The following is a 15,334-nucleotide window of genomic DNA, read 5'->3' on the forward strand; positions in this document are numbered from 1 at the left end:
GGCAAAAAAATTAAGTATTGATTGCAGACAAGTTTTACCCTCGCCCTAGTTTTAGTTAGAGGAAGCTATAGTGTGTGTGTAAATTCCCAAATAACTCCTTAAAGGGTGAGATGGTATGGCGGACATATGAAAAATTAGTGAGTGACCAGCTCTTAATTTACCATGGCAGCACCACCGACAAACCGGCATGAATGACCATAGCAAAAAAAAATCTGTCCAAAGCACACTACTGACATCTGGCTCTGTTTTCGCGGGAAATATTTAGCTAAGCCATAAACCCGCATGCAAAAGTTATGAAGTGGTTCGTGTCTGATCTATTCTGCCCAAATCATTTTTATCTAGATCAAAAACTCCTATGGTTTCGGATCGGAGTTAGGATCACTGCACATTTAAATCGGCCGTTTACGATTTTCGGGCATAAGTAAGAATGAAGTGTCATGTCGTTTTGTCGGTTTTTAGCACTATTGATCGGTTAACACAGTATTTCACGCATTTTGATTATAAATTTTTCACCAATTAGACATGATGTTCTGATTTTGCCTTTCACTGTGAATCTTTCTGCGTTCATTTTATGCGGCGTTCCCATTTTTCCCATTTCCCAGACGACAGCACCCGGCAAAATCTGACGAATGCAATTTATTATCGAAAAAACAAAGCATGCTCTCGAAAACGGCCAACAAGTGTACGGCAAATGGGTAAACGTAACTACGCACACGTGGAAAAGAACAAAAGTATGTAGGATGATGTTTTACCAAGTCATGAAACAACCAGGCAACTCGTGTTCGTGTTTATCCCAGACTCACCTCACCATGGTGATATATCGGTTGATATGATGTTGATGACGTTGTTCGAGGGTGCATGATTTCCGAGAATGCATTATCCACCAGAACAAGATGTAAACAGATCGTGAAGTATCGTTGCGGGGAGATGTGTGACTGTGTGGTATATCAGTCAGCAGTCACTAGAAACTCTGTTTCCACGGTGACTGGTTCATGGAATGTGGGGTGAAAACAATACAATTCCTTTCCATAATTGGAATAAATGGAAGCGCAAGAAATGGATATAAATTACCGAGCGAGAATAGATAGTGAAATCTCGAGTAAATATTAAAATCTACGTAAGTGCTTCTATAGACAAAGACGTTTAACATCAATTCATCGAAACTGATAGCTCTCCTACGGAACCAAACACCGCCATAATGTAGGGGAAAATTTAAGTTTAGTTTGTGTGAAGCGAGCGCTCCGTTTCGATGAATTGACGTTTGTTTACAAAAGCAGCTATTCTCATGAAATAAACGTACAAGATCTGTTCAGTTGATTATTACTGAAAGCAGTAAATTTTCTTTAATCAATAAGGTTTGTACCAGATTGTTAAAGCTTTTATTGTTATATTTTTCAACTTTCCTAATGGCCGAGTGCAGCCAAATAGAGATCATGCACTGACGAAATAATTACACGAACAGCAGGGCATTGCTTGCTAGAAACGAACTAAGAACGGTAGAATTGACCACTTTGTCAAGCAGTTTTGGCATAACTTTCTACCAGCGATTTCAAAAAAACTGGACCAACTAATTTCTATTTTTTTATGAAACGCACAAACTTTGGCTACTTTTCTCGAGGTTCTAGAAGAAAAAATCTCAAAATAATGTTTTAATTCAAAGTTCGAGTGGTAGTAAACCAGGGTGTCTACTTCCCGGAAAAACCTGGAAAACCGGGAATTTACAGGGAATTTTGGTTCCACTCAGGGAATTTTCCAATTATCACTTCATTCGTAATTCAAAAGAAGTATTTCGATCAGTTTCTCGAAACGTTTCTTAAGGACTGAACTTGACAAGCATCTGACAGCTAAGACAACGTGTGCGAACGAGACAAGTTCATTCAGAGAGTCTTGTCACGCTCGCTCTTCGCTGATTTGTATGTGGAGGATCAAAATCGTCGTAAAAAGGAAACAGCCGAAAAAGAGAGACTGGCAACCGTCAAAAGGAAGCAAACGAAGCATGTATTGTATAAGAATAAGCATGCCAAACAGCAGGTCTGAGACCCAACATAGTATTTTTTTTTTGAGATTCAGAGAGCGTCGGAGATCTACTGAGAAATTTGTTGAGCTTCAGGGTAGTTCGTAGATCTTGAGAACAGAACTACAAACAAATTAAAAGTTATTAACAGAAATTCATAAAAACAAAATCATATGAAAGGTCGTAGATCTTCAGATAAATATTCAAAGAAATTTTCAAAACTTCAAGCAAGCAAAAATAATTTCTAATCAATTTGTAAAACTATAAGCAAAATTTTGCAAATCTTCAGGGAAATTCGCATAACTTCCGAGTAGTCCAAGAATCTACAGTGAAATATAAAGTAATTCACAGAAGTTTGGAGATCCTCCAAACATTATTCAACATCAGAAAAGTTCGTAGATCTTCAGCACATAGCTACAGAACTTTGAAAAAAATTACAGGACTTCTGAAAAAATCACAAGAATTTCAGAAATGTTAATGGATCTTCAGTAAAAATTGCAGAACTTCAGGGAAGTTCGGCGATTTAAAAAAAAATTTTACACGATTTCAGGAAAATTTGTAGATCTTGAGAGAGACATTTAAAACTTCAAAGAAGCTCAAATATTTTCAGATAAATTTTGACAACTTTAGGTAATCTTCAAGGAAATTTTCAAATCTTCAGGGTAACCCTAGAGGAATTTACAAAACATCAGAGAAGTTTGCAGATCTACTGAGAAATTTATTGAGCCTCAAGTTTTTTTTTTTGTAGATCTTGGGAATAGAGCTATGGAGTTTAAGAAAACTTTATAGAATTTTAAAGATATTTGCAGGAATTTGACAGCAAGTTTTACAGTTTCACGCAAATGTGAGATCTTCAGAAAAATTCGTTAAATGTCAGAAAAGCACCTCAATTCCAAAAACAATTCGCAGCGAAGTACAAAAGTACAATATTTTGCAGAACTCCATGGAAGTCGGAAATAGATAGATCTAAAGAACTTCAGAGAAGTCCGTAGATCTTAAGAGAAGTCTGTAGAACGTCAGAAAGTTCGTACGTTTTTAGAAAAATTTGCAAAACTTCAGCAAAACTCACAGATCTTCGGGAAAGTTCGCCGATCTTTAGATCAAGAATCCACAAAGAAATTTAAAGAGCTTAAGAAAAGTTCCGAGATCTACTGTAAAATTTATTGAACTTCAGGACACTTCGTAGATCTTTAGAGCAGAAGTACAGTACTTCAGAATACTTTACAGAATTTGAAATAAATTTTAGGAACTTCAGAAAAGTTCAGAGGGTAGGTCGTAAATCTACTCAAAAAATTAGCAGATGTTTAAGTAAATTTTCAGAATTTTACTGCGGTTCTTAGACATTTACAGAACTTCAGGTAAGTTCGCTGACCTTTAGAGATATTTGCATAAATTAGGAAAAACTTCAGAATACTTCCCAAAACTTCCTAAAAGCTCAAAAATTTCTAGATAATATTTTAATTCTTTAGAAAATTGTATAGATGTTCAGAAATATTTGCAGATATTCATTGAATCATAAAAATCTGCAGAGAATATTACAGAACTTTCGAGAAGTTTGTAGATTATTAGAAATTTTGTGAACATCAGAGATAATTTTTGATCTTCAAGGATCTTAAATCTTCAGGGATTCAGGAACTTTGTAGATTTTTAGGAAAATTTGCAGAACTTCTGAAGGACACACAGAACTTCAAAGAAATCTGTAGAACTACCGAGACATTTGCAGATTGTCAGGAAAGATTGTTGATCTTTAAAGAAATTTTACCGGAGAACAGAAAAACAAAACTTCAGGGACGTCAGAAGGTTTGAAGACCTTGCAGAATTGAGTTGTTAACAGAAATTTTCAGAACTCAAAGAATCATGTATATCTAGTGAGAACTTTTCCCACTAGCTAGGTATCGACATCCTGGCGAAGTTTTGAAATCCATTTTCATCTTCATATCGCAGCTCTTGATGGACAAGATGAGCCAAATTCCTGCCGGTGTTCCTCCTGAGCAACCATTTCCTACCCCACAAAGTTCACCTTCTCTTTTTCATTTTATTTAAAATAATAAAAGCAAATAAATCTGCCACAACTAGAGTAATTTTCCGGTAATTCATGATGGAAGTATTTACTTTTGATTTCTGATACAGTTTTGTTTTGAAATCTAAATTGACAGTTCTTTCGACATGTGCAAGCAGTGTGAACACCAGCAAACAGAGGGGGTTCGATAAAATAATAATGTCTATAATTTGTATACATCTGGAATTTTTTTCATTCGACCTGGAAAAACCTGGAAAACTCAGGGAATTTGATTCCTTGGATTGAGTAGACACCCTGTAAACGTCATTTTAACTGCTCGGATGTAGTGGTTAATTGGTGCTCAGCACGGAAAACAAATCAAGGCAAAACACAGATCGATAGAAGAAGCAACAATCTAGCATTAAGTACGACAAAGACGATAAGAAATCTCGACTACTTTTTCAAATGGACGTATCAGCTTTTATAAACAATGCATTTAATCGTCGATTTGGCGTAAATATTAGCTCACCCACGCATGCTAATACTACCATCAGATAGGGGAAATTTTCCCCTACCTGCTAGTGGTGTTAGTAATCGTGTGCAAGCTACCAGTTACGCCAAATCGACGATCAAATGCACTGTTTACAAAAGCTTCTTCTTCTTTTCCTTTATTTAACGTCGGTCTCTGTTCCGCAATCTAGTGCCAATCACCGACGGACATCGGTTGCCACCCATTAACGGCCACCGAATGTGCAGGAAGGCAGCTTCCACACCTCTGCGTAGGATATCGCACCCATTCACAACACACATGGGCCGGGACCAACGGATTTACTTCCCTTCCGAAGGAAGACGTGACCAGAGATTTTTATGCCTCAGAAAAATCCCACCGACTTCGGCTGAGATTGAACCCAGACCCATTGGGGTAAGAAACCAGTCACGCTTACCACTACACCACCGGCGCCGGCTTCAGAAAAATTTCAAAAAAGTACTTCCATTCCAAAAACAACTCTCAGCAAAGTACGAAAGTTCAAGATTTTGCAGAACTCCATGGTAGTTGGAAATATATAGATCTGAAGAACTTCACAGAAGTCCGTAGATCTTAAGAGAAGTCAGTACACCTCCAGGAAGTTCGTACTTAGAAGCGTTAGGTTCCTATAGTTGTGCATGGAAACTCAATACACAACTATAGGAACCTAACGCTTCTAACGTACCGCAACTATAGGAGCGTTTACCCTACACAATTTCAGAGAAATTCAAGTATTATCAGATAATTTGTGGAGCTTTAAGGAATTTAAAATAATTTCAGATAAATCTGCAGAACTTTATGGAAGTGCAAGAATCTACAAAGAAAGTTACAGAAATTTAGAGAAGATCAACTGACAAATCTGCAAAATTTTATTAATTTTCTTTGATTTTAAGAGAAATATAGAGAACTTCAGGGAAGTTCGCTGATCTTTATAGATATTTAATTTTTTTTATACTTAAGGAAATTGCGTAGGTTCAGAGATATTGGCAGATATTCATTGAATCATGAAAATCTACAGAGATAATTGATGATATTTAAGGGTCTTAAATCTGTATGGATTCAGGAACTGTGTAAAGTTTTAGAGAAATTTTCAGAACTTCTAATGAACACACAGGACTTCTAAGAAATCTACAGAACTACCAAGATATTTGCAGATCTCCAGGAAAATGTGTTCATCTTCAAAGATATTTTACCACCGAAGGTCTTCAGAGAAATATGCAAAATTGAGATCTTAAAAGAAATTTTCAGAACTCAAGCAATCATGTAGATCTATAGAGAACTTTTATCACTAGTTTGTCGAAAGTTGGCATCGACATCCTGGCGAAGTTTCGAAATCCTTTTTCATCTTAATATCGCAGTTCTTGACGGACAAGGTGAGGCAGATGCCTGCCGGTGTTCCTCCTGAGCAGCCATTTCCAGTTTGCCTTCTCCTTCTCATTTTATTTAAAATCATAAAAGCAAATGCGCCTGCCGAAGCTAGAGCAATTTTCCGGTAATTCATTATGGAAGCATTGATTCCTGATACAATTTTGTTTTGAAATCCAAATTGACAGTTCTTTCAACATGTGCAAGCAGTGTGTACACCAGTAAACAGGGGGATTCGACAAAGTGCGTCGAAAGTAAAATCGAGCTAATTTTCATTATGGCGGCGGTCAAAATCAGACCAAGAAATCAGATAGTCTAAATCACAAACGAAGTGACAGACGACTAACTGGCGAAGAAATCAATTAAAATAATGTGGTTCGCTGTAAAAGAATTTTCTTAGAAGCTTGTGCCATCAGCCACTAGATGGGCTAGTATATTTGTTTTGATTTGAACATAGTTGATTTTGTGTGCAATATGATCTTTGACAATGTGCAAAGAGTGTATCATTTTGTCATTTTTTTTATGCATTTCGATTTAGAGTAGAGTGAAAGAGATAGAACCAAAACATTCTAGTACATTTAGTGTTGCCATGTGGTACAATCGATTAGTAGTGTTGCTATGTGGCTCAATCCAGTAGTAGTGGTGTTGCCATGTGGTACACTGAAAAAATGCATTAGCAGGTGCGTCACCAAAGTTTTCGAGCCGCTCCGTATGTCACTTCGTTTGTGATCTAAATGGTCCTTAATGAATGTACACTGATCTAAAAAATCGGTTCGATTCTTTACAGAATCAAATTGTAATTTAGATGTGTTGCACTCCTTGACAATTCAGCCACCCAATCATGCCTAAAAATATACCGAAAATTCATCCTGCATTCTAGCCTGCATTCTAGTTAAATAAGACAAAATTTTTAAGCGATCACGTTATAATCAACACGTTCGAAGCCGTCAACCGAGCCATCTAGCGGGTCAGCGGAACACAGTTCATTTTGTCCTTAAACGATATTTGTTACTCTCAAACTTCCGGAATACATTTCATGGTAAAATGCTTGATATTCGGTACCAACAGAGTTGTTTTATATCCGCAGGACCTCACATGAAAGGTCTGAAAATGAGGTTTAAGAATCAGATATAATTGATCCGGCTGTGATTACATATAAGTGTCAAATATGCCCGAATCTGTGCCAGAACGGGTCTCAGAAGAATTTATTTAGATACACTAGATCTGAATTTTATAAAAGTTCGGAGTGTACAATTCATTTATTAATATGTTTTTGAGTCAGTGTTTAAAAATGTATGACAGTTGCGGTTGTGTCTTCTTCTTGTTTCTGAAAAATCAATGAATGCTAAGATTTCTGTGAACTGGGAATATAAGAAGAAAGGGCTCACAATTTGGAGAACTATGCAACGCTTTCAAATACAGTATCCTACTCGTCTGCCTACAAGAAAAACCAAGACTGAAACCCAAGACGGCAACTGTCCAGATCCGGATACGGTGACAAGAATGGCATGACACGGGGAAAATGGTTTCACGCTAATTGGTGACTATGACTGCGACGGCGACCAACAACGATGACGGCGTTAAGAACGTTGAGAAGCATGAATTGCAACCGCATCTAGACCACTTTGCCGCACACTGACTGACTGACACGCTATCTAGGACACTGGTGCTGTGGCGACGCTCGAGTTTGTCACAACGGGGAACCTGGTGGCAACCGTTTCCTAGGGACCTACCTAGGAGAAAGGACGGACGGCGAAAGTGGGAAAGATGTCACGTTTTACCAGAGACCTTTTGCGTGTCTGTTTCCGTCAGTTTTCACATCCCTCTCTGCCGGCTGTTGGTTCGTTTTGAGCCGTTCGAGGTACCCTTGTGCCGATGTCTGTTGGATGTCAGATGCAGCGTGTTATCTTGAAAATAGAAGTTCGAGCTATTGTGTCCATGATGTATTTATTATGATTACGAAATACGAAGTGTAATATGAGTTTGCTTTCGATTTCCGTTTCAGGTTACTGTTTCAATGGGCTCTGCCCGACGACGGCGACCCAGTGCGAACGAATCTGGGGCTACAGTGGCACCGGTGCCGATCGCGTCTGCTACGAGGAGTACAACTCGAAGGGTTCGATCAACGGACACTGCGGGAAGGACCCTAGCGACAACTACATCAAATGCGAACCCGAGTGAGTATACGAATTATGATTATAGTAATATGGAGGTAGTACGGAAATTTATGAGGTAGTTACACATAATACAATCCACAACTTGTTTAAGAAGCTTCCTTTTACATATTTTCTAAAACATTTAAATGTCAATAATTTGGCAAAGCCAATCGAAATATTGTGGTAAATTAGAAGTTGATTACGATTGTGGACAACTGGAAAACGATTATGTTTGTTCATCTCGTGAAGTAACATATTGAGCAGTTTGTGTTTCTCAAAAAGGTGGATTTATTGTCTTATTGAAGCTATAGCTAGGTACCCAAACAATTTTATCTGCAGATAAGCTTATACATCCAATATTTGTCTTATGCAGCTAATTTTGGCCTGTATAAGCTGGTCTGCAGCTAAAATGGTTTGTTGGGTAGCTGACAGTTTAACCACTCGAATTCAATTTTGTTTCAATTCACTTTGTTATGTAAATCTGCATTAATTTGGTGGCGCATAAATTTTAAGGCTCCTTCATCGCAATATGCACGATAAAATTTAATGCGTATTAATTAGAAATACTCAGAGGGAGCGATAGGCGGAGAAAACAAAATACAATTCGGCAGCAGGGATTTGTACCTAAATTATTTTGAACCCTTGCTAGAAACTAACATTTCACATGACTTTTATTTTTGATTCGATTTACGTGCAAAATAATAATTCTAGATAGAGCTGGAATTAGGGCGTAACAGCTTTTGTAAACAATGACTTCTCTCGATGATTTCTAGAAAGCCAAGACTCGCTCACTCAAATCAACGTCACCATCGGGTATGGGATGACTTCGCCTTCCCGTTGGTTATGTTGGATTGCATGGGCGTGCCTTGAGTTTCGAGAAATCATCTAGAGAAGTCATTGTTTACAAAAGCTGTTACGCCCTAATTCCAGCTCTATCAAGAATTGATTGCATCGCAATATTTTGCACATTTCTTGGTGCCATTAATTAACCACCGAAGATCAATTAATCAATAGAGTTAGAATATTGTTTTTGATTCCAAAAACTAGTTGAATTTGAGAAGCACACGAAACAAAGGTGATTGAATTTCTGTTCGATTTCAATACTCTCAAATTTATTCTAGTGAGAATAAGAAATCCTCGTAAAAATTCTAATAGGAATGTTCGATTGGCTCCGATTTAGACAGTTCATTTGGCTCAAACCATTCTCTCCGCCCATCTCTCCCTATGAGTAGAAATTTCTAGTATTTATATATCTTAAAAAGCTGCCATCAGTCACTTTTCTATTTTAGATCTTTTATGAATTCTGCCATCGAACACGATGACTAAATATTTCCAAATAAAAAAGAGTCTAGCTCACTGCTGTTACAGTTTTTGTAGAACAGAACTTCAACAAGCTAATTTATGGCAGTTGCTGTCAAGCAATAAAAAATCAAGTTGGATTTATACCTGATTTTAAGCAGATCGTAATAAAACCATAGAGGCAACTCTAAAGGGCCACGCACATTAGATCCGTTTGCGTTGCGTGGACGTAAATTTGACAGTTAGACAATAGATTTAGCAGTCACTTTGCCGCAACGCGTCCGATCCGGATCTAATGTGCGTGGGTCTTAAGACCAGAAGGTCCCGAAGAAACGAGCTCAACTTTTTGGCTCAGCTCTGGAACTATCTTCGGTTCCAAGCTAATCGATGCACTCCTCGAAACATAGGAAAATCCACTAACCGCTCATTTTATCTGTCAAACTTTCATAGCGAATCAAAACAAACATTGTGTTGTACTAGAATCTCGACTAGAATGGGGGACGTTAATCGACTTGCTTGAGACCAATAGGCTAGTCAAGCAGTGAGCCAATTTAAAATCGTTAGTTTCTTATTAATTGTTGATAAAACTGCATGAATTTAATATTACTCTTAAAGAGGTTATGAGAACCTGTAGTAGAGCATGATTGTTTCCACAGTGTTTTAAAACAGTTTTATTGTTATTCTCAATCATCAAGAGTGGTTCCTTTTAAGGCATAAGCGCAAAAAATAAATAGTTAATGTGTCCATAATATCAGTGCCAACATTTTAAAGGGGCGCAATTGCATTTGTAAACAATGACTTTAGCCATCGATTTCTCGCGAATAAAAGCTCACCATGAAAAAAATGACACCAACAGGTAGAGGAATGTTTCCTCTACCAGCTTTAGCATTGTTATGTTGCAGGGGTGAGATTTCTTTCGCGACAATTTGACGGCTAAAGCCTTTGTTTACAACAGCAATTACGCCCCTTTGAAATGTTGGCACTGATATATGGTTTAAATATGAAAAGTGCAAGAAGTCGCATGACTGATTGCTCTCGAAATGACTTTTCAACAGATAGTAGAGGACATTTAGACAAGAAATCAACCACTCATGCAAGATGGATGTATACATACATTTTAACCATATTATTCTTATGTTTTCTCGGACCGGAGTCCAATGTCAACCAGTCGTTCTTTACACGTATCGTCCTGCACAGAAATGGTCTGATGAATATTCAAGTATCTACCAGGTCCTAACCAACAGCCCGGACAAGTCGCATTATTGGTCCATTCCAAATAACAAACACCGAGCTTGCAGCAATGTCAATAGCCGAGTGTCAAGTTTGTTCCGCATCTTGCAGTTCGTTTTCGAGTAAGTGCATGCAAATAGCAAGAAATCTGTCATCCCTTCCTGCAGCTATACAAGATTATTGCATGCTTGCTGATCTACAACAGAACCACTTGTGATTATTACACAAAGTGCAGTGCAGAACAGAACACACGCACACAACATGCTGACTAATGGTAGTATCATTATTATCAACAATGGTTATTATTAATTTTATGATGAATAATGGACATTCCGCCTTTGTTGGGAGACCACACTTTCTTACCTTCTTCGTCATAGCTCTAGAAAGCATGCCATATAGCCTCGCAGCGAGCAAGGAGTTCATCTGAAGCGGAAAGCGGAAGCAATTCCCACCGGGGACAAATATGTGCGACCACCATTGTGTGTGTGTGTTTGTTCGTACTTAGATGTATGTATCAAGGAGGTTATACGCTCAGAGCGGAGAAAGTGGAGCAACACTACTGCAGCAATGATTAATTTGCAGTGACACATTGCCCGGATGGGGATAGATGCGATGTTGAAGTTTTCTCCTTAGTTCCGCTGGAGGTTGGCTTTACCCCCACGGGGTGGTCTGAAAAGAGCTTTGCAACTCTGTCTCGCCTTCCCTTAGCCCCATCGAAGTTGGTTGGGAGTGAAAACCCCTCATCTCTTTCTCGGAAGAGGGATTTCGATAAGAATTTTCTTACGTCATGACACTCTTTTGCTTTTACCCTACTCACTGGCGGCGGCCAGCAGCAGCAGCATCTACACTTTCCCTGCGAGACCCGGGAATTTATCATCGCTTTGATTAATGATGCCTGAACAAGCGCCCATGGCCAGGGGAAGGAGAGGAGGAACTGAACTTGTTGACAGTGCACTTTTTGCTTCGTGTGCAGTTGGAAATACTGCAGAGAAGTGCAAAATTTACTGCTTATTTTGTAGACGCCCACAAACGACAGACGGGTGTAGAATGACTTCCAACTTTTCAAGGTGGAAACAGGAGCTCATGTCTATCTGGCAAATATTTGAATGATCTGGGAAAATATAACAACTTTAATAGAGTTCCACTAATGATCCTTCGGAGATCATCGCCAATCATTTTACTGCGGCTACATTACACAACAAAGCCCGATCTCCAGCAATTGAATCGTCATGCACGCAATCCCACAACCAAATATATACCGACAACATTTCACCAGAAGCTATCCATCATCAAAAGAGCCGCATTCCGCTCAGAATCCGACTGCGCCTGAATATCCTGATCCAATCCAAGCAACGTAACCACAAGGGGATTCCGGGCACCGTTCACAATACCCGCCATATGGTTTGGTTCGGTAATTTGCGTATCTTTGTCAGAAAGCTGCAACTAACCACCACCCGAACCGATCCGCCTACGCAACATCCATTATACAATCAACAAATGCTGGCCGATAGCGATGGATCCTTGTAGAAGTAAGGTGCCACGCAATCCATCGTACGGCGAAACCGCAAATGTTTGCGCGTTCTATGGCCAAAAAGCCGATGTGTCCAAGTTAGTGGGCATGAATCGACAAAAACACTGCCAACGCGTGTTGCAACAAAATCAATGACAGCGATTATCGAGTAAAGGGAGAATTTTGAAAATGGTCCATGGATTTGGAACTAAATCGGCTTTCGCATCGTTTCTGAATTAAGCAATAAGTCGTACCGTAATGCACCGAAATTAGGAACGAAATGCCACGTAAAGTTTGTGATGATACTATAATGTCGTCCAAATCCATCTAACGTAATTATTATGTTGCCAAGTGGATTTCATGTTTAATTGAAAATTAAATGTCCGGATTAAAAGACTGTCTGGACGGAAGTCTGAAAGCCTTTTAACACTCCGAATACGGTGGGTAAAATACTTTACCCCGACTAAGAAGCCTCCGAAAAACGTGTAACAGCAAGTTTGCAATGACATAACTTAGCCATTTCTTGATGAATTTCAAACATTTTTGTACCTCTAGAATTCCTAGGTTCTGCAGATTATTTTCATAATAAGCCAGAATACAGTCACCGTCCTCCGAAAGTTCCAGAACATCCGTAAAAGCGTTCAATCTATGCAATTGATTCTAGAGCTCCACGGTTTTTTTTTTTTCGAAAGCATTAGGAACTGTGATATAAGGAAGAATTTGGGGTCATGACATAAACATGGACCTGTATGGCCATAAGACCGTCCTCCGGAAGATCCGATACAAGAGAAACTACATATGAACTTAATAAACCAGCCTTAAACTATAAATTTGTATAATTCTCACTTTAAAAAAAAAAGTATTTGAAAATAATAGTAAAATCAAACTGAGCTGATGAGCTGTTCTAAAGAATCGGTTCTTTTTGGTGAGCTGAGCAACTCCGATCCGCTCTGAAAATTGAGCTGAACTATACATCTCTATAGCAAATTATACTTTCTCTTTCTAAGAAAACGATGTGCAACGAAATCAAGTTTGTGTCGAGTCAACTGTCAGATGACCGTTTCTTCCAATATCACGCATGATATTGAGAGCATATGATAGCAGAAAAATATCATTTGACTGATGATTTTGTCAACACTGGTTGTGATTGTATTTTATTTTATGTTATTTTTTGATGGGCATCCAGTTGTGGATTAATGCAATATTATTGGAGAATCTAATCAATTAAGTTCGATGCTAAATTTGTGAGCACGTCATATGTTGTCTAACTCATAACGTTTATGAGGCTCCCAATGAATAATTAATTTTTGAATGATTTAAACTTGATATTCTATGATTAATTTAAAAAAAACAATTATTTCTATGATTGTGGTAGATAACTATCCAAGTAAGTATAGGCACGATATTTCGCCTTTTTGGCTATATACAGCTGAACAATGGCTATACCAGTGTTTTCAAGTTCTGATGAGGGCCGTATTTAGCCAAAAAACCGAAATAACGTGCCTATGGTTACTTGGGTACTTCAGCCTAATCGCCCATTTTGGGCATATCGAGCAGGAAACATCAAATAGGCCCACGAACAAACAAAAGTTCGAAAGGACAATAGGTCGACAGATACATGGTTGAAAGGACAAAAGGTCCACAAGTAAAAAGTCGAAAGGTCTAAACTGCCTATGACTGCATAGTTGACGTTAAGCCAAATGACCTAAATCCACTTTTTTGTTGCTACGCATTCTTTACTGTATAATACATACGCTCTACATGCAAACGAAAAAAATTTGTTTGAAAATATGTGAGCAATATTGAAAAAAATCGTTTTGGCTAAAGTGCCTTTTGAATGCAATAATGACGTCTCTCCGTAAAGACTGCAATCCATTAAAAAAATATCATAATTAACCATCAAATTAATCACTAAAAGCCGTAGATTCGTTGCATTGTATGTCTTGCATTCTACCAAGAACTCGGTAGCTTCGATGAATAACTTAAATAACACGTCTTTAAAGATTCAATTTCATGATAACAGAAGCGAAAATGCTTATCCGCGTAAATCACCAGCACCATCAAGATTCATAGAAGATTCTAGAGACTCCCAAAAGGTATAACCATGCACCTCAGGTGGGATTCTATAGAACATCAAAGGGAATTCTAGACTGTTCCAAGTGGCATTCTGATTAAGGCAGGAACTTCAAATAACTCCAAGGAAGATTTTAAAGAATCCCACTCAAAATTCTTTACAATCTGATCAGGAGTAAATGAAGAACATAGCAATGAATTCCACAAAATTTTCCGAGGAATTTAAAAGATAAATCTTATTTGAGCTCTTGGAGAATCGATAGATAAATTTTTAAAAATTTCCGCATTTGATTTTTTTAAATACCTTTACAATCAAATGCCGGCATATTTCCGGAGAAACAATGCGCAATTCGATAAAATAACAGTACAATCGAAGAGTCTCGCTAAGACATAGATTATAAATAATCCGAAGAAAAATTCAGTCCGCAATGCCAAAAGAAATGTTAGAGAATCCCAAATGATATACAAATCAATTCCAAGCGGGATTATGGAGGGCCCAAATAGTTATTTTGTAGAATACTATTCTAAGGGTGAATCATAGAAATCCCAAAAACGGGATCAGTGAATCCCCAAAAATAATTCCGCTGAATTTCTAAAAACTAAGCATTAGTATTCACGCTATGTCTGAAGGCAATTTTTTTGCAACATACATGTACCTCAGCTTTTTCATCACAGGAAGTTAGAATGGATCTTAACAATCAAATCAGTGATGGTTTGAAAATATTTCATCTTTGGTTTTTTGAGAAAAAGTATTTTGAAGTATACTTTGTCGTTTATGAAGGCGTATATGGACTATTGACGATACAAAACTATTACGGATCGAAACAAATACAGCTGAATATGATTGTTGGAGATTAAGGTAGTCAAAATACTTCGTTTCAATGGTACAGTAAGATTTCCTCTTCGGTACCGTAAGATGTCGTTACTTTGTCGTGAACTCTTAATGTTTAAAATGATAAAATAATTTACAATGGTTTATTCTCTAAATTTACTATCAGTTCCTTCTGTTTCATCCATTCTTATCAATGCTTAATTGAAATATCTAAAGAGAATGATAAAAAAAACTTAGAGCTGCCAAGATAAGGAGATTACTTCAAATGAGCACTACTATACGATACCACCGCTTTCATCAAGTTTTTGTCGTATTTGAATTAATTTTCCA

General features: G+C 37.8%; 1 protein-coding gene across 1 annotated transcript in view; it reads left to right on the forward strand.

Moving 5' to 3' along the window:
- mmd (mind-meld) overlaps positions 1 to 15,334 on the forward strand; it is a 1,436,357-nt gene that overhangs the window by 1,237,528 nt on the left and 183,495 nt on the right. The window contains exon 14 of the mRNA XM_065226841.1: positions 7,910 to 8,081. Within this exon, the coding sequence (XP_065082913.1) occupies positions 7,910 to 8,081 (172 nt within the window). The remainder of the gene's footprint in view (positions 1 to 7,909; positions 8,082 to 15,334) is intronic.

Source organism: Ochlerotatus camptorhynchus, unplaced genomic scaffold, assembly GCF_037179485.1.
Source record: "Ochlerotatus camptorhynchus isolate MF236.1 unplaced genomic scaffold, CSIRO-AGI_Acam_v1.1 ptg000262l, whole genome shotgun sequence".
Taxonomy (NCBI): domain Eukaryota; kingdom Metazoa; phylum Arthropoda; class Insecta; order Diptera; family Culicidae; genus Ochlerotatus; species Ochlerotatus camptorhynchus.